At 44.0% G+C, this 19,807-nt stretch overlaps 1 protein-coding gene across 1 annotated transcript in view; it reads right to left on the reverse strand.

The window, feature by feature from the left end:
- The window catches only part of avl9 (AVL9 homolog (S. cerevisiase)), a 208,910-nt gene that overhangs the window by 59,419 nt on the left and 129,684 nt on the right, over positions 1 to 19,807 (reverse strand). Inside the window, exons 9-11 of the mRNA XM_078216972.1 lie at positions 15,863 to 15,932; positions 13,888 to 14,429; positions 12,045 to 12,179 (exon numbers count right to left, since the gene is read on the reverse strand). Of these exons, the coding sequence (XP_078073098.1) occupies positions 12,045 to 12,179; positions 13,888 to 14,429; positions 15,863 to 15,932 (747 nt within the window). The remainder of the gene's footprint in view (positions 1 to 12,044; positions 12,180 to 13,887; positions 14,430 to 15,862; positions 15,933 to 19,807) is intronic.

Genomic DNA, 19,807 nt, shown 5'->3' on the forward strand with positions numbered 1-19,807 from the left:
CCAGGGGCAGGACTTATTCAGTTAATGGTTGGGTGTTGGGGAGAGTTATAGAACAAAGAGATCATGGAGTACAGGTTCATAGCTCCCTGAAAGTGGAGTCACAAATGGACAGAATGGTGAAGGCAGCATTCGCATGCTTGGTTTCATTGGTCAGAACATTGAATACAGCAGTTGGGACGTCTTGTTGAAGTTGTACAAGACATTGGTAAGGCCACACTTGGAATACCGTGTTTAAGGTGAGAGGGGAGAGATACACAAGGATCCAGAGGGGCAGCATTTTCACACAGAGGGTGGTGAGTGTCTGGAACAAGCTGCCAGAGGTAGCAGTAGAAGCGGGTACAATTTTGTCTTTTAAAAAGCGTTGAGACAGTTACATGGGTAAAATGGGTATAGGGGGATATGGGCCAAAAGCGGTCAATTGGGATTAGTTTAGGGCTTACAAAAAGGGATGGCATGGACAACTTGGGCCGAAGGGCCTGTTTCCATGCTGTAAACCTCTATGACTACGACTCCAGTTCTGGACACACCCACCATCTAAAGGTTAAAATTTAAAATTTAAAGTTTATTTATTTGTGTCACAAGTAGGCTTACATTAACACCGCAATGAAGTTGCTGTGAAAATCCCTTAGTCGCCACACTCCAGTGCCTGTTTGGGTACACAGAGGGAGAATTTGGCATGACCAACGCACCTAACCAGCACGTCTTTCGGACTTTGCTTTCTTTTTTAATCTGCTTTCTAGTCCCATCACTACGTCATTTTACCAACTTTACATCCTTGGGATTTAGGCCACAACTCTGGTTCCCATGACAAGCCAGTTTAAACCCACCCCTACAGCACTAGCAAATCTCCCTGCAAGTATATCAGTTGCAATCCTGTTAAGATGCAACCCGTCCAGCTTGTACAGGTCCTACCTGCCCCAGAGCCAGTTCCAAATGCCTCAGAATTCAGATGCCCTCCCTCCTACAATATTTTTCGAGCCACATATTTAATTGATCAATCCTCCTACTCTTATGCTCACTAGCACGTGCAGCTAAGAGTAATCCTGAGATTACTGCTCTTCAGGTGCTGCTTTCTAATTTCCTTCCTAACTCTCTGAAATCTGCTTTCAAGATTTCATCCCCCTCTTCCCAAAGGAAAAGTAATTAATCTGAGACACTGAGGATTTGGAGGGTTCTATGTAAAGTCAAGCGTTTTGCCATCTAAGTGAAAGGCTCAGAACAAGGGGCATTGAGCAGAAAAGTGGCTGATCAACCATGGTCATATTGAATGACGAGGGAACATATGGGCCAGAAATTTACTGGATTGCCCGCCACGGGAATCGCAGGTGAGGGGCGGAGCATGGGATGCCGTTGACCTCGAGTAGAATTTTACAGTTTTGGGATGAACGTGACTGTAAGATTCTGCCCATGGTCTCCTGCCCCTATTTCTTATAAAAGATCTAGTTAATAGCAACATTGGAATGATTGACAGAGTACCACCTGGCAGCACATTTCTCAAAGGAACAGTTTTGCCACGTTTTCTTCCTGGACTAATAGTAAAACATGTATATGGATGTGAAGGATGCACAAATGAGGAAACCAGTAATTTTAAGATTCCAAGTTGCTTGGTACAAACAGACTTGGAGGTTTTTCAGTTTATATATTTTATACTGATGGAAAGGCTAAAAATTAATCGCTGCACCATGGCACTGGGCTGAGGCCAACTATTTGTTGTAACAGCAACAAGAATCGATTTTATGAAATTGTGGAGATTTTTTTAAACATTTGACACATTTAAAAGCCAGGACTATGTGCTAAGTTGCTGATCAATTTCCAGTGAAACTAATAAGCTACATTTTATTTAAACCAGAAAGTAGTACTTGTCATATATTAAATAACATGGAATAATTTAGAAAGACATAAAAACATAAGGGTTTCATCCAAAGCTTAGAATTATACAATTTGCAGATTACTGCTGATTTGTCAAAGTTTATCTTTCTTTGTAATCAACTCTACCCTTACGCAAACATTAAAAATAGAAGGCCAGTTGGCCCTTCATAGAACATAGAACAGTACAGCACAGAACAGGCCCTTCGGCCCACGATGTTGTGCCGAGCTTTATCTGAAACCAAGATCAAGCTATCCCACTCCCTATCATCCTGGTGTGCTCCATGTGCCTATCCAATAACCGCTTAAATGTTCCTAAAGTGTCTGACTCCACTATCACTGCAGGCAGTCCATTCCACATCCCAACCACTCTCTGCGTAAAGAACCTACCTCTGATATCCTTCCTATATCTCCCACCACGAACCCTATAGTTATGCCCCCTTGTAATAGCTCCATCCACCCGAGAAAATAGTCTTTGAACCTTCACTCTATCTATCCCCTTCATCATTTTATAAACCTCTATTAAGTCTCCCCTCAGCCTCCTCCGCTCCAGAGATAACAGCCCTAGCTCCCTCAACCTTTCCTCATAAGACCTACCCTCCAAACCAGGCAGCATCCTGGTAAATCTCTTCTGCACTCTTTCCAGCGCTTCCACATCCTTCTTATAGTGAGGTGACCAGAACTGCACACAATATTCCAAATGTGGTCTCACCAAGGTCCTGCACAGTTGCAGCATAACCCCACGGCTCTTAAACTCCAACTCCCTGTTAATAAAAGCTAACACACTATGGGCCTTCTTCACAGCTCTATCCACTTGAGTGGCAACCTTTAGAGTTCTGTGGATATGGACCCCAAGATCTCTCTGTTCCTCCAGTCTTCAGAACCCTACCTTTGACCCTGTAATCCACATTTAAATTAGTCCTACCAAAATGAATCACCTCACATTTATCAGGGTTAAACACCATTTGCCATTTTTCAGCCCAGCTTTGCATCCTATCTATGTCCCTTTGCAGCCTACAACAGGCCTCCACCTCATCCACTCACTCTGCCAATCTTGGTGTCATCAGCAAATTTACTGATCCACCCTTCAGCCCCCTCCTCTAAGTCATTAATAAAAATCACAAAGAGCAGAGGACCAAGCACTGATCCCTGTGGCACTCCGCTAGCAACCTGCCTCCAATCCAAAAATTTCCATCCACCACCACCCTCTGTCTTCGATCAGACAGCCAGTTACCTATCCAATCGGCCAACTTTCCCTCTATCCCACACCTCCTCACTTTCATCGTAAGCCGACCATGGGGGACCTTATCAAACGCCTTACTAAAATCCATGTATATGACATCAACTGCCCTACCTTCATCAACACACTTAGTTACCTCCTCAAAAAATTCTATCAAATTTGTGAGGCACGACTTGCCCTTCACGAATCCGTGCTGACTATCCCGGATTAATCCGCATCTTTCTAAATGGTTGTAAATCCCATCCTTAAGGACCTTTTCCATCAATTTACCAACCACCGAAGTAAGACTAACCGGTCTATAATTACCAGGGTCATTTCTATTCCCTTTCTTAAACAGAGGAACAACATTCGCCATTCTCCAGTCCTCTGGCACCATCCCCGTGGACAGCGAGGACCCAAAGATCAACCGTTGCCTCCCAAAGAATTCTAGGATATATTTCATCAGGCCCAGGGGACTTAACGACCTTCAGTTTATTCAAAACTGCCAGGACATCCTCCCTCCGAACATCTATTTCCTCCAGCCTATTAGCCTGTAACACCTTCTCCTCCTCAAAAACATGGCCCCTCTCCTTGGTGAACACTGAGGTAAAGTATTCATTCATCACCTCGCCTATCTCTACTGACTCCATGCACAAGTTCCCACGACTGTCCTTGACCGGCCCTAACCTCACCCTGGTCATTCTTTTATTCCTCACATAAGAGTAAAAAGCCTTGGGGTTTTCCTTGATCCGACCCTTCAAGTCTGTTCCACCATTCATGATGATCATGGATGATCATCAAATTCAATACCCCGATCCCACCTTCCCCCCCATATCCCTTGATCTCTTTAGCCCCAAGAGCTAATTCCTTCTTGAATCACTCAATTTTTTTGGCCTCAACTACTTTTTGTGGCAGTGAATTCCACAGATTCACCACTCTCTGGGCGAAGTTAGTTTTCCCTCATCTCAGGCCTAAAAGATTTATCCTTCATCTTCAAACTATGACCACTATTTTTTTCTGTTTTTTTTTTCAAAAAGAACTTAGCTTCGAGGTTTCCACCTCATTGTTCCACCACAGCAAGCGGAGAGGGAGCGATTCGGGTGAGAAGAGCTGAAGGTACGAGACTTTGATTTTTACATTACTTTTTGTTGGAGTTTTTTTTTCTAGTACAACAGGAAACAGGAATTAGGCCTCGGAGAGAAATTATAGAAATCATAGAAACCCTACAGTGCAGAAGGAGGCCATTCGGCCCATCGAGTCTGCACCGACCACAATCCCACCCAGGCTCTACCCCCACATATTTTACCCACTAATCCCTCTAACCTACGCATCCCAGGACTCTAAGGGGCAATTTTTTTAAGCTGGCCAATCAACCTAACCCGCACATCTTTGGACTGGGAAGGTCTGGGAAGGTTTTTGCCCAATAAATTTGAACTGGGACGAAACCCGAGACACTACACCTGTAGAGTCTCCCACCCTCCCCCCTCCTCTAACCTTAAAAAAAAAGACCTGGAGAGCATTTTTTTTTCACTCTTTCGTTTCCGCAAGTTATCTAGAGAGGATGTCAGGGAAGGCAGTGCAATGTTCCTCCTGCAGAATGTTTGAGGTGAGGGACGCCATCAGTGTCCCTGCTGATTTCACCTGTGGGAAGTGCACCCATCTCCAGCTCCTCAAAAACTATGTTAGGGAACTGGAGCAGGAGCTGGATGAACTTCAGATCATTCGGGAGGCAGAGATGGCCATAGATAGAAGCTTCGGGAATGTAGTTACTCCGAAGAAAGAAGATAGATGGGTAACGGTGAGAGGGGCTGGGAAGAAGCAGTCAGTACAAGGATCCTCTGTGGTCGTTCCCCTCGGCAACAAGTATACCGCTTTGGATACTGCTGAGGGGGACGACCTTCCTGTCTGCCGGTACACTCCTGCGACCTTGATTCCCTCCTCATACGGCAGGGCAAGGTTTATAATTGGGGGAGGGCTAATTATGATGCGATTAGGCGGGAATTAGGGAGCCTAAGATGGGAACAGAAACTGTCAGGGAAAGGCACAAATGAAAAATGGAGCTTGTTCAAGGAACAAATACTGCGTGTCCTTGATAGGTATGTCCTTGTCAGGCAGGGAGGGAATGGACGAGTGAGGGTTGAATGTCTTGTCAAGAGGAAAAGGGAAGCGTATGTAAGGATGAGAAAACAAGGTTCAATTGGGTCGTTTGAGGGTTACAAGGTAGCAAGGAATGAGCTAAAAAAAAAAGGGCTTAGGAGAGCTAGGAGGGGGCATGAGAAGTCCTTGGCGGGTCGGATCAAGGAAAACCCCAAGGCTTTTTACTCTTATGTGAGAAGTAAAAGAATGACCAGGGTGAAGTTAGGGCCGGTCAAGAACAGTAGTGGGAACTTGCGCATGGAGTCAGAAGAGATAGGAAAGGCGATGAATGAATACTTTTCTTCAGTGTTCACCAAGGAGAGGAGCCATGTTTTTGAGGATGAGTGTGTGGTACAGGCTGATAGGCTGGAGGAGGTAGATGTTCTGAGGGAAGATGTATTAGCAATTTTGAAAAACCTGAAGGTCGATAAGTCCCCTGGGCCAGATGGGATATATCCTAGGATTCTTTGGGAGGCAAGGGATGAGATTGCAGAGCCTTTGGCTTTGATCACGGGGATAGTGCCAGAGGACTGGAGAGTAGCGAATGTTGTTCCTCTGTTCAAGAAAGGAAATAGGAATGACCCTGGTAGTTGTAGGCCAGTTAGTCTTACTTCGGTGGTCGGTAAGTTAATGGAAAAGGTCCTGAGGGATAGGATTTATGACCATTTGGAAAGCAGCAGCTTAATCCGCGATAGTCAACACAGATTCGTGAAGGGTAAGTCTTGCCTCACAAATTTGATTGACTTCATTGAGGAGGTAACTAGGTGTGTAGATGAAGATAGAGCAGTTGATGTCGTATACATGGAGTTTAGTAAGGCGTTTGATAATGTTCTCCATGGTCGGCTCATGAAGAAAGTAAGGAGGTGTGGGATGGAGGGAGATTTGGCTGATTGGATAAGTAACTGCCTATCTCATAGAAGACAGAGGGTGGTGGTGGATGGAAAATTTTCAGACTGGAGACCAGTTACCAGCGCTGTACCACAGGGATCAGTGTTGGGTCCTCTGCTATTTGTCATTTTTACCAATGACTTGGAGGAGGGGGCTGAAGGGTGGGTCAGTAAATTTGCTGATGGCACCAAGATTGGTGGAGTAGTGGATGAGGTGGAGGGCTGTTGTAGGCTGCAAAGAGACATTGATAGGATGCAGAGCTAGGCTGAAAAATGGCAGATGGAGTTTAACCCTGATAAGTGCGAGGTGATTCATTTTGGTTGGATAAATTTGAATGTGGATTACAGGGTCAATGGCAGGGTTCTGAGGAATGTGGAGGAACAGAGAGATCTTGGGGTTCATATCCACAGATCTCCGAAGGTTGCCACTCAAGTGGATAGAGCCGTGAAGAAGGCCTATAGTGTATTAGCGTTTATTAACAGGGGGTTTAAGTTTAAGAGCCGTGGGGTTATGCTGCAACTGTACAGGACCTTGGTGAGACCACATTTGGAATGTGTGTGCAGTTCTGGTCACCTCACTATAAGAAGGACCTGGAAGCATTGGAGAGAGTGCAGAGGAGATTTACTAGGATGCTGCCTGGTTTGGAGGATAGGTCTTATGAGGAAAGGTTGAGGGAGCTAGGGCTTTTCTCTTTAGGGCAGAGGAGGATGAGAGGCGACTTAGAGGTTTATAAGATGATGAGGGGGATAGATAGAGTGGACGTGCAGAGAGTATTTCCTCGGGTGGATGTAGCTATTACTAGGGGGCATAACTATAAGGTTCATGGTGGGAGATACAGGAAGGATATCCGAGGAAGGTTCTTTACTCAGAGTGGTTGGGGTGTGGAATAGACTGCCTGCTGTGATAGTGGAGTCGGACACTTTAGGAACTTTCAAGCGGTTATTGGATAGGCACATGGAGCACACCAGAATGATAGGGAGTGGAATAGCTTGATCTTGGTTTCGGACAAAGTTCGGCACAACATCGAGGGCCGAAGGGCCTGTACTGTGCTATACTGTTCTATGTTCTATTTCTAGACGCCCCCACCATTGCGGACATTATTTCTGAATCTAACCTGTCTAACCCTGTTAGAATGTTATACATTTCTATGAGGTCCCCTCTCACTCCTCTAAAGTCCAATGAATATAATCCTAACCAATTTCGTCCTGCCATCCCAGGAATCAGCCTGACAAACCTTCACTGTACTCCCTCCATAATAAGAAAATCTTTTATAAGATAAGGGCACCAAAACTGCACACAATACTCCAGGTGCAGCCTCACCAATGCGCTGTACAATTACCATAAAACATCCCTAAATCCTATACTCAAATTCTTTCACTATGAAGGCCAAAATATTGTTTGCCTTCTTCACTGCCTGTTGTGCCTGCATGTTTATCCACATTATACTGCATTTGTCATGCATATATTCACAAACTCAGTTTGTCCGAATCACGCTGAAGCATCTCTGCATCCTCCTCACAGCTCACCCTCCCACCCAACTTTATCATCTGTAAATTTGGAGATAATGCATTTAGTCCCCTCGTCCAAATCATTTATATATGTGAACAGTTGGGGTCCTGACTTCCCATCTGCTAACCAGCTTTCTATCCATCTTACAACATTACTCCCAATCCCATGCACTTTAACTGACACAGTAATCTGCTCTGTGAAACCTTGTCGAAAGTCTTCTGAGAATCTAAATAAACCACATCCACCGGCTCTCCCTGGTCAACTCTACTCGTTACATCCTCAAACAATTCCAATCAAGCATGAATTCCCTTTTGTAAATCTATGTTGACTTTGTCTGATTATACCACTGCTTCCCAAATGCTGAGCTACGAAAACCTTGATAATGGACTCTAGCAACTATGTTGCTAGATGTTAGGCTTACTGGTCTATAGTTCCTTGTATTCTCTCCACTTCCCTTTTTGAATAGCAGGCTTATGTTAGCTAGCTTCTAATCTGTAGGACCCATTCTAGAGTTCAAAGAATTTCAGAAAGTGGCCACAAGTCTATCTACTATTTCTAAGGCCACTTCCTGAAGTACTCTGGGATGAAGATTATCAGGCCCTGGAGATTTATCCATCTTAAATCCCATTAATTTCCCCAAAATCATTTCTCTATTAGTACTGATTTCCTTCAGCTCCTCATCAAAACTTGTCTTTTCAGAACTTCCAGTATCATAGAATCCCTACCATGCAGAAGGAGATAATTCGGCCCATCAAATGTGCACTGACAACAATCCCACCGAGGACAATCCCCATAACTTTATGTATTTACCCTGCTAATCCCTTGACACTAAGGGGCAATTCAGTATGACCAATCCACCTACCCTGCACATCTTTGGACTGTGGGAGGAAACCACAGCACTGGAGGAAACCCACACAGATACAAGGAGAACGTGCAAACTTCACACAGTCACCTGAGGCCGGAATTAAACCCGGGTCCCTGGTACTGAGAGGCAGTAGTGCTGACCACTGTGCCACCGTGCCGTCTTAACAGTACATGATTCATATCTTCCTTTGTGAAGACAGAAGCAAAATACGAATTCAGTTCCTCAGCCACTTCTTTGTTCCCCACTATGAATTCTCCCATTTCTTACTGCACGAGGCTTACATTCATTTTTGTCAATCCTTTTCTCCTTGCATAACCATAGAAACTTTTACAGTCAGTTTTTATGTTCCCCCCAAGCTTGCTTTCACACTCTATTTTCCTTTTCTTAATCAATCTCTTGGTCACCTATGCTAAATTTCAAACTGCTCCCAATCCTCAGGTCTATTGCTTTTTCTTACCGGTTTGTATGTTTCTTTGACTCTAAAATTATCTCTAATTTCCCTTGTAAGTCATGGTTTGGCCACAGTTCCCTTTGCCCTCATGCGCCAATAGAAATAAACAACTTTTGGAGTTCACCTATTCAATCGTTTAATACTTGCCATTGTCTGTCTACTTTACTTGTTTTTTACACAGAGGGTGGTGGGGGCCTGGAATGCGCTGCCAAGTAGGGTGGTGGAGGTAGGCACGCTGACATCGTTTAAGACTTACCTGGATAGTCACATGAGCAGCCTGGGACTGGAGGGATACAAACGATTGGTCTAGTTGGACCAAGGAGCGGCACAGGCTTGGAGGGCCGAAGGGCCTGTTTCCTGTTCTGTACTGTTCTTTGTACTGTCCTTCATTTCAGTAATGTTTCCCATCATAGCCAACTTATTACTCATACCATCATAGTTACCTTTATTGAGATTCAGGACCCTGGTCTCAGAATCAACTACCTCACTATCCACCTTGACAAAGGATTCTACCATATTATGGTCACACATCCCCAAGGGTTCTCTCTCAACTAGATTGCCAACTAATCCTTTCTCATTGTACAATACGCAGGCAAAATGGCCTGTTCCCTTGTTGGTTCCTCAACTTATTGGTCCACGAAACCATCCCATATGCACTCCAGAAATTCTTCCTCTATTGTACTGTGACTAATTTGACTCACTCAATCTGTATGCAGATTAAAGTCACCCATAATCACAGATGTTCCTTTATTACATGCATCTCTGATTTCCTGTCTAATGCTTTTCCCAATATTAGTACTACAGTTTGGCGCTCTATAGAAACATAGAAAAACTACAGCACAATACAGGCCCCTCAGCCCACAAAGTTGTGCCGAACATGTCCCTACCTTAGCGATTACTAGGCTTACCTGTAACCCTCTATCTTACTAAGTTCCATGTACTTTCCCAAAAGTCTCTTAAAATTTCCCTATTGAATCTGCCTCCACCACCGTTGCTGGCAGCCCATTCCACGCACCCAACACCCTCTGAGTGAAAAACTTACCCCTGACATCTCCTCTGTACCTACTCCCCAGCACCTTAAACCTGTGTGCTCTTGTGGCAACCATTTCAGCCCGAGGAAAAAGCCTCTGACTGTCCACGCGATCAATACCTCTCAACATCTTATACACCTCTATCAGGTCACCCCTCATTCTCCGTCTCTCCAAGGAGAAAAGGCCGAGCTCACTCAACCTATCCTCATAAGGCATGCTCCTCAACCCAGGCAACATCCTTGTAAATCTCCTCTGCACCCTTTCTATAGCTTCCACATCCTTTCTGTAATGAGGCGACCAGAACTGAGCACAGTACTCCACGTGGGGTCTGACCAGGGTCCTATATAGCTGCAACATTATCTCACGACTCCTAAACTCAATTCCTCGATTGATGAAGGCCAGTACACCATACGTCTTCTTAACCACAGCCTCAATCTGCACAGCTGCTTTGAGCGTCCTACGAACTCGGACCCCAAGATCCTTCTGATCTTCCACACTGCCAAGAGTCCTACCATTAATAAAATATTCCGCCATCCTACTTGACCTGCCAAAATAAACCACCTCACACTTATCTGGGTTGAACTCCATCTGCCACTTCTTCGCCCAGTCTTGCATCCTATCAATGTCTCGCTGCAACTTCTGACATCCCTCCACACTATCCACAACACCTCCAACCTTTGTGTCATCAGCAGACTTACCAACCCATCCCTCCACTTCCTCATCCAGATCATTTATAAAAATCACAAAGAGTAAGGGTCCCAGAACAGATCCCTGGGGCACTCCACTGGTGACCGACCTCCATGCAGAATATGACCCAACTATAACCACTCTTTGCCTTCCGTGGGCAAGCCAGTTCTGGATCCACAAAGCAAATTCCCCTCGGATCCCATCCCCCCTCACTTTCTCAATAAGCCTTGCATGGGGCACCTTATCAAATGCCTTGCTGAAGTCCATATATACTACATCTACTGCTCTTCCTTCATCAATGTGTTTAGTCACATCCTCAAAAAATTCAATCAGGCTCGTGAGGCACGATCTGCCTTTGACAAAGCCATGCTGACTATTCTTAATCATATTATACCTCTCCAAATGTTCCTAAATCTTGCCTGTCAGGATCCTCTCCATCAACTTACCAACCACTGAGGTTAGACTCACTGGTCTATAATTTCCAGGGCTATCTCTACTCCCTTTTTTGAATAAAGGAACATCATCCGGAATCTCTCCCGTCTCCATTGATGATGCAAAGATCATCGCCAGAGGCTCAGCAATCTCATCCCTCGCCTCCCACAGTAGCCTGGGGTACATCTCATCCGGTCCCGGCTATATATATATATATACCAACCCACTAACATTTTTTTGCCTCTTTACGTTTCTTAACTTGAGCCATAGATTCCACATTGTGTGCGCTAATTTCTTTCCACAATATTGTATTGATATCTTCTTTAATCAATATAACTCCACAACCGTTTCCTTTCTGTCTGTCCTTCCTAAACACTGAATAGCCCTCAATGTTTAGTTCCCATCCTTGGTCATCTTGGAGCCATGTCTCCGTCGTCCCAACTATATCATACCTATTTTCATCTATCTGCGCAGCCAGTTCATCCATTTTATTTAAAATGCCCTGAGCATTCAGGTGCAAAACTTTAAGGCTTTTTAGTCTTTTAATGTTAGTCGTCTCATTCCTGTTATTTTTTTTAAACTGTGTCCTTGTGATTAGAACATAGAACAGTACAGCACAGAACAGGCCCTTCGGCCCACGATGTTGTGCCGAGCTTTATCTGAAACCAAGATCAAGCTATCCCACTCCCTATCATCCTGGTGTGCTCCATGATTCTGGCCCTTGATTTCTCTGCCGGTCACTTTTCTTATTCTCCTTGCTGTTTTGTCTTGTCCTCGATTTCTCCTGCTCTGAACCCTTACATATCCCCCTGCCATGTTAGTCTAAACCCTTCCCAACCAAAACGATAGACTGTTTAGGGAAATTTTTATTGTCATGCTGTTAGCCAGATATTGTGCCAGAATGTCAATTGCTGCACTTAAATCCATAAACCAAATGACATTCCAGAGTTCTGCACTTACATCAATAACTGCATCACTCAAGTGCTTCTGTTGGCGAAAAAGGATATTTGTTGCCCCAGCAACAAACCCGCGCACAGTGACATCAGAGAGAAGATGATGCTGCTGCAAAGCCATGTACGGCAAACAAAGATAACCCTGTCAGAAAAAAATATTTTGAATTAGTCATAATATTATTCTTCACAAATTAATTTTTAGATGTAGACCAATAAAGGTAATAGAGAACATATAAAAGGACTATAGTTTAAAGGAGAGAAGAATGGATTTAAGATTTTTTTTAAAGTAAAACAAAAGGTTTACTAGTCTGATTCTTGGGATGGCAGGACTGACATACAAGTAGAGTTTGAGTCGGTTAGGGTTGTAATCGCTGGATTTTGAGGAATAAGGGAATGGCATGGTGGGGCAAAGTGGTTAGCACTACTACTGCACAACACAAGGGACCTGGGTTCCATTCCAGCCTTGTGTGACTGTGTGGAGTTTCTTCCAGGTGCTTGGGATACCTCCCACAGTCTAAAGATGTGCAGGTTAAGTGAATTGGTCATGCTAAATTGTCCTTTAGTGTCCCAAGATTTGCAGGTTAGGAGGCTTCCGAGATTCTGAAACGGTCTCATCAGATTGGAAAATAGTGAATGCAACTTCTCTATTCAAGAAACCAGACGGAAACTAGGAAAATACAGACCAGTTAGCCTAACATCTGTCATAAGGAAAATTGTAGAATGCATTAAGAAGGGTGTAGCTGGGCACTTAGAAAATCTTAATGAAATAAGAGTCAATATGGTTTTGTGAAACTGAAATCATGTTTTTGAGGAAGTAACAAGCAACCTGGATGCAAGGGAACCTATAGCTATGGTGTGCATGTATTTCTGAAAGGCATTTGAAAAGGTGCCACATCAAAGTTACACTAAGAGCTTATGGTGTGTAAAATTAGCATTGGTCAGCTAACAGGTTATGTTTGGGTTGGCAAGCTGTAACTAGTGGTGTGCCACAGGAATCAGTGCTGTGCTTCAACTATTTATAATCTACATCAATGACTTTGATGAAGGAACCTAACAGTTGTTAAAATTGCTGATGACAGAAAGATAGGTAGGTAGATAAACTGTCATGGGGACATAAAGGGTCTACAAAGGGAATTAAATAGGTTAAATGAGTGGGAAAAAAATTGGCAGATGGACTATAATGCGAGAAAATATGAACTTTGGCAGGGAGAATAGGAAAGCAGCAAATTATTTAAATTGTGAGAGATTGCAGCACAGAGGGATCTGGATGTCTTGGGATGTGACTCAGAAGAAGTTAGTATGCAGGTATAGAAAGTGATTAGGAAGGCAAATGGAATGTTGCCTTATAAAAGTAGGCAAGGTTTTGCTCCAGTTGTATAGGGCCTTGGTCAGACCATATCTGGAGTACTGTATACAGTTTGGGTGGGTGGAGATCTGAAGCCCCGATGCTGTTTCTGGCAAGAAACGGTTTTCAGTCAGAACCTGACACATTGCCAATTTTTTTGGAAAATTCTACCCAAAATATTGTCATTCTTAAAATTGGATAAAGAAAGTACAATTTGGGAGGAACAAGTTGGCTGTAATTTTACAGTATTTTGGCACAAAACTGCTAGATGGCTCCATTTACTTCGAACACACAAACCATTTTATAGATAGTACTAGATAACTTTTGATTTCTAGGTCAATTAAATTGCACTTTTGGATTCAAGACTCACAATAACAACCTTCCTTAAAGACCATTTTGATGTTTAAGCCTTTAAATACACTTTTGTTTCATATAAAGATGACAATATACAAAATATCTACCAGAATTCAAATCAAAGTCAAAATGCAATATTTATAGAAGTTACCTTAGTGAAAATAGCTAAGGGCATTCCATATTGGTCTTCCTCTAGACCAGAAATTAATCCTGGAACTATCACTGTCTGGCCTGTGTTAGCCTGTGGTTGCACCGTGATTGGTAAAGATTGGGAAATCAAGGAATCTGATGTAAACACTTCTTTTTGATCAGAATTATCCTTTTCATTCAACGCATCTTCTTTTATCCCATTATCAGCATCAAGGATGCTTGGATCCAAAGTTTCCCAATCACTCTCTGATGAGTTAGGTGAAGTGCAATGTGGAGGTCGTAGTGGCTGAAGTTTACTATCCGCCTGTTCAGGTCTTTGTACATCTGAAAAGGTTACCATCTTTGCCGTAATCTTCAATTGATGATCTCCTCCTGGATATTTTGTCTTTACATTTAATTCTGAAGTAGGGTTTGAAATTTCTGACACAGAAATGGAAACATATTCTTCAGTATTCAAACCATGTTCCTGGAAAGCAACTTCCTCAGAAGTGCTCTTTCGTGGTTTGTATTGTGATGAATCTGCTAAACCATGTTCTACCATTCCTACAGCAATCATAAAAATAAGTTATAGATTATTAGTTAAACACAGTCCAACTTCCCCATGTTGAAGGAATTTTTTCAACAGGGCTTGTTGCAAAACAGCTCAGCTCCTTTAAAGAAAATGTTAGTAAAAAATAAATCAAAATCAGAAGCTCCAAATGGATCCAAATCAGAGAGAACCTGGAAAAGCTTTTGTACATGGAATGTGGAATTCACATTTCATGAGGGATGTGATAGCATTGCAAAGGGTGCAGAGATTTACCAGGATGTTGCCTGAGTTGGAGAGTTTTAGTTATGAAGAGAGATTGGAAAGACTGGGATTGTTTTCCTTGGAACAGGGAAGACTGAGGGGGAACATGATTGAGATGCACAAAATTATGAGGGGCATAGATAAAGCAGACAGGAAGAAACTTTTCCCCTTGGTGGAGGGATCAAAGACAAGGGCGCATACATTTAAGCTAAGGGGCAGGAGGTTTAAAGGGGATGTGAGGAAAAACATTTTCAGCCAAAAGGTGGAGAGAGTCTGGAACTCACGACCTGAGGGTCGTGGCGACAGAGACCCTCATAACATTTTAAGAAGTATTTAGATGTGCACTTGCGATGCTAAGGTCTACACGGCTACAAGCCAAGTACTGGATAATGGGATTAGAACAGTTAGGTAGTTTGTCTTTAACCAGTGCAGATGTGGTGGGCCGAATGGTCTTTTTCTGTGCTGTATATCTCTGACTCCACAAGAACTACACTACAAGTCAGCTAATTATTTGTTATGGTGATTCATTCAAGCTTATTTATTCAGCTGCCACATAAAAAAGCAACACTCCTTTCATGGAGTCAGAAAATTGTAAACTCCATTCCAGAGACATTAGTACACAATTAGCTAACCTGCTCATCCCTGGACACCAAGGGGCAATTTGGCATGGTCAATCCACCTAACCTGCATATCTTTGGATTTTGGGAGGAAACCAGAGCACCTGGAGGAAACCCACACAGATGCGGGGAGAATGCAAATTTCACATAGTTACCCGAGGCTGGAATCAAATCCAGGTCCCTGGCACTGTGAAGCAGCAGTGCTAACTGTGCCACCAGGACTGACACTTAAATGCAGTACTGAAGAAATGCTACAATGTCAGAAGTGCCATCTTTGAGAGGAGATGTTAAACCAAGGTTCAATCTGCCCTCTCAGTTGGATATACAAAATGTCACGGCACTATTTGAGGAGCAACAGAGAAGTTCTCCTGGTTCCTGAACTAACATTGCTTTATACATCTCACTACTATTTGTGCCAAATTGCTGCGTGCAAACTAGTTGCCATGTTTTTGTAAGTTGCAGCAAACAGTGGCCTCATTTCAAACGCATTTCATTGGCTGTAAAGTGCTTTGGAATATTTTGAGTGAAAAAAATAAACTTGTCAGTGATACAAACATGTCTGTGCCTACCTGGAAAAAGTGATAGAACAGTCATCAGGGTTCCAACCAGACGATTTACTGGTGACAAATAAAATAGAACCTGTAAAGACAGTTGTCATTTATTATTATATGCAGGACACAGATAATAATTTTAAAAAGCTATCAATCCAATATTTAAGTTTTCGAGCGCTTATCACCAATTGAAACCAGTGACTCTCCCCTCCGCACTAAATAAAGTCTGCAAAAGTGCTGGGTGCAGATACAATGGCCTACTAATATTAAGTAAATTAATTCAAGGCTGTAATTCCTGATGTGATACCAATTTCTAACCCTTTATGTTCAGTTGTGAAAAATTCTTAATATTTACAAATTAGAAGTAGAAAATATTGAAAAATAATTAGCAGCTCAGGCAACATTTGTGGAGAGACAAACAGTTAACACTGCAGGTTAATGACCTTGCATTAGAACTGGTCAACTGAAGCTCTGATGAAAGTCTTTGACCTGAAACATTGCAGGGAATCTTACCAAAAAATGGCAGAAAGAGAAATAGTGTGCATCTCTCCAGAAAAAGAGGCTGCTTTTCACTTCAGATTATACCACATTGTCACAAAGAAACAGCTGGGCGTGTTTCATGCTGTCATGTAAAGTGGCGGGGCACAACACAACGGCAAAGCCCGGCACAATTGAGATCGGGGTGCCATATTTAAAGGGCACCCCGATCAAAGCAAAAATTAACCTCCCCTCCACCCCACCACGAAGGTCTCGGGACCCCTGATCAGAGCCGGCATTTCTCCCCCCAAACTGATTGGAGTCAGTATCTCTCCTCGCTCTTCGCCTGCCTTCCCCGCCCCCCACCTCCCCCGATCGGAGCCTGTATTTTCCACCCTCCAGCAAGGAGTGTCAACAACCCGCCCTCCCCGAACATCAGACCCCTCCGAACATCAGACCCTTGTTCCCCTCCTCCAGCAGTCAGTGCCAACAGCCCTCTCCCTTCCCCCAAAGATCGGACCCCTTCCTCCCCACCACCCCCTCCAGCAGTCACTGCCGGCACCCCCAACTTACCCTGAACATCATTGGACCCTTTCCCCCATTCCAACCCACCCAGCAGCAGCCAAGGCCAGAATCCCCTGCTCCAATATCCGTTCCCACCCACCGCCGGATGTAAATGAATCCCCTCCCTCATGAATCTTCCACTGAGGTTCAACCTGTGCCGGGGCAGTGCCAGACCATGTCCTGTGCTCCCAGGAAGATTCCCCTGACAGGTTCACGTTTGGGAGAACCTGTTGTAAATACAGTGAGGGTTCAATATATGACCGGGGGGGATGAATACATTAACTATATTTACATCAGATTCACGCCCACGATGACGTTGCTGCTGAGGGGCCAGGTCTCGTTGGATCTTGATGCCCCATTGGCATTCCCACGGACGACGAGCATAGGCTCAAGATCCCACCCAACAACTATTTTTCTCTCCAGTCGCTGCCTGACCTGTTGAGTATTTCCTGCTTAGTTTAGATTTCCATCATCTGCAGTATTTGTTTCTGTATATTTATGCTCTGGATTAATAAATTGCAGTAAGAAGTCTAAGACCACCAGGTTAAAGTCCAGCAGGTTTATTTGGCAGCAAAAGCCACTTTTGCTTTTGCTGCCAAATAAACCTGTTGGACTTTAACCTGATGTTGTTAGACTTCTTACTGTGTTTACCCCAGTCCAACGCCGGCATCTCCACATTAATAAATTGCCACAGCTATGAATATAAAACACAATAGGGTGTGTGTCAGGAAAACAGTAATGACAGGGGAATATTAGGGAAATCCAAAAAGATTGGAATATTTTCATATATTCAAAAATAAACAACGCGAAACTAAGTTGCTTGAAGCAGGGACAATTTGGCTGTGTTAATGAAACTTATGCTTTTGATATGTTGATTAACTTATCAACACTGCAGACAGATGTTGACCTAAAGCAAGTTGGTAACAACTTGGTAAACAGAACATAAAGGGTTTTTAAATAAACAAAACACTCCAGAGGCTGGAAATTTGAAATAGATAGAAAATGCTGAAAAAGCTCAGTGGGTCTGGGCAGCATGCGTGGAGAGAGAGAGAGAGAGAGAGAGTTAAGATCTCGAGTCCATATGACTATTCTTCAGATCTAAAGAGAGGCAGAAATGTGACAGAATATATACACTGTAAGAGGGGGTGCAGCAGCGACAGCAGAATAGGTCAGTGATAGGTGGAAGCAGGGAGGGATTGCAACAAAGATGTGTAGGGCACAAGACAGAGGAAGTGCTAATGGCAGTGTGAAGCTGCTCACAATGGCAGAAAGCTAAAATGTCAGAATGTTAATCGGAGAACAAAAGTCGGCGCTGAGTGTTATGAAGCAGAGGTGGATCCTCCCTCTGAGAACTAACACCTAACCACTCAAAGAGTACCTCACCTCATAATCTGTTAAAAGTGTGTGGGAACTGGGACAAGCTGCTCTTCAGCCACTTGTAGCGGTTAAATCAAAATAATTACCTGACACACTCTCTAAAGTCAATTTATTTATATAACCAACAGTGAACAAGTTAACTAAACTATTAACAAACCGAATGAAACACGATTCTAATGGAATGCCGTTTAGATAAATACAATTCCAACTTATCACACTCTAAATTACCACCAGGTTTGGCGTCTTCCAGAATATTCTGGACCTTTTCTGTTCATTCTACTCCATGGAACTCATTTCTTCTTTGATACTTTTTCTATCGAGATGAGTATAAAAGGGAGGCTGCAGTATACAGCGGGCAGCGTCGGGAGCGGGCTGTGGAGTGTGTGAGAAGCAGAGTGTGAGCTATAAGAGCTTTGGCTCACAGGGCTTCGAGGGACAGGGCGAGCAGGGGTGAGTTTAATTCATTTTTGCACTTTCTACCTGGTACTGGCAAGGTATCTAGAGGGGATGGGTGTGCAGGCAGTGCTATGTTCCTCTTGCACTATGTTTGAGGTGAGGGACGACGTCAGTGTCCCTGCTGATTACATCTGTGGAAAGTGCACCCATCTGCAGCTCCTCCAAAACCGCGTTAGGGAACTGGAGCTGGAGTTGGTTGAACTTAGGATCATTAGGGACGCAGAGGTGGCCATAGACAGAAGCTTTAGGGATACAGTTACTCCGAGGAATGAAAACAGGTGGGTGACGGTGAGAGGGGCTGGGAGGAAGCAGTCCGTGCAGGGATCCCCTGTGGTCGTTCCCCTTAGCAACAAGTATTCCGCTTTGGATACAGTTGAGGGGGATGACATACCAGTGGTGAGCCGCAGTGAGAGGATCTCCAGCACTGTGTCCGTCTCTGTGGCTCGGGAGGGTAAGGGGCAGAGCGGGAGGGCAATAGTTATTGGGGACTCGTTAGTTAGAGGGATAGATAGGAGGTTCTGTGGCAGCAAAAGAGACTCACGGATGGTATGTTGCCTACCGGATGCCAAGGTCCGTGACGTCTCAGACCGTGTTTTCCGGATTCTTAAGGGGGAGGGGAAACAGTCACAAGTCATGGTACACATTGGTACCAACGACATAGGTAAGAGAAGGGACGGGGATTTAAAACAGGAATTTCGGGAGCTGGGCTGGAAGCTGAGAGCCAAGACAAAACATGTGGTCATCTCTGGTACATTGCCAGTGCCACGTGATAGCGAGCTGGAGGAACAGGGAGAGAGTGCAGTTAAACATGTGGTTGCAGGGATGGTGTAGGAGGGAGGGTTTCAGATACGTGGATAATTGGAACACATTCTGGGGAAGGTGGGACCTGTACAAACAGGACGGGGTGCACCTGAACCAGAGGGACACCAATATCCTGGGAGGGAAATTTGATACGGCTCTTCAGGGGGGTTTAAACTAATTTGTCTGGGGAGTGGGAAAAGGAGTTGTAGCCCAGAAGTCTGTGTTGAGGGTGGTGAGGTATTGGGGAAGGTATCAGGGTCAAGGGTGGGTACCGGTAGACAGGAAGGT

Source organism: Mustelus asterias, chromosome 7, assembly GCF_964213995.1.
Source record: "Mustelus asterias chromosome 7, sMusAst1.hap1.1, whole genome shotgun sequence".
NCBI classification, from domain to species: domain Eukaryota; kingdom Metazoa; phylum Chordata; class Chondrichthyes; order Carcharhiniformes; family Triakidae; genus Mustelus; species Mustelus asterias.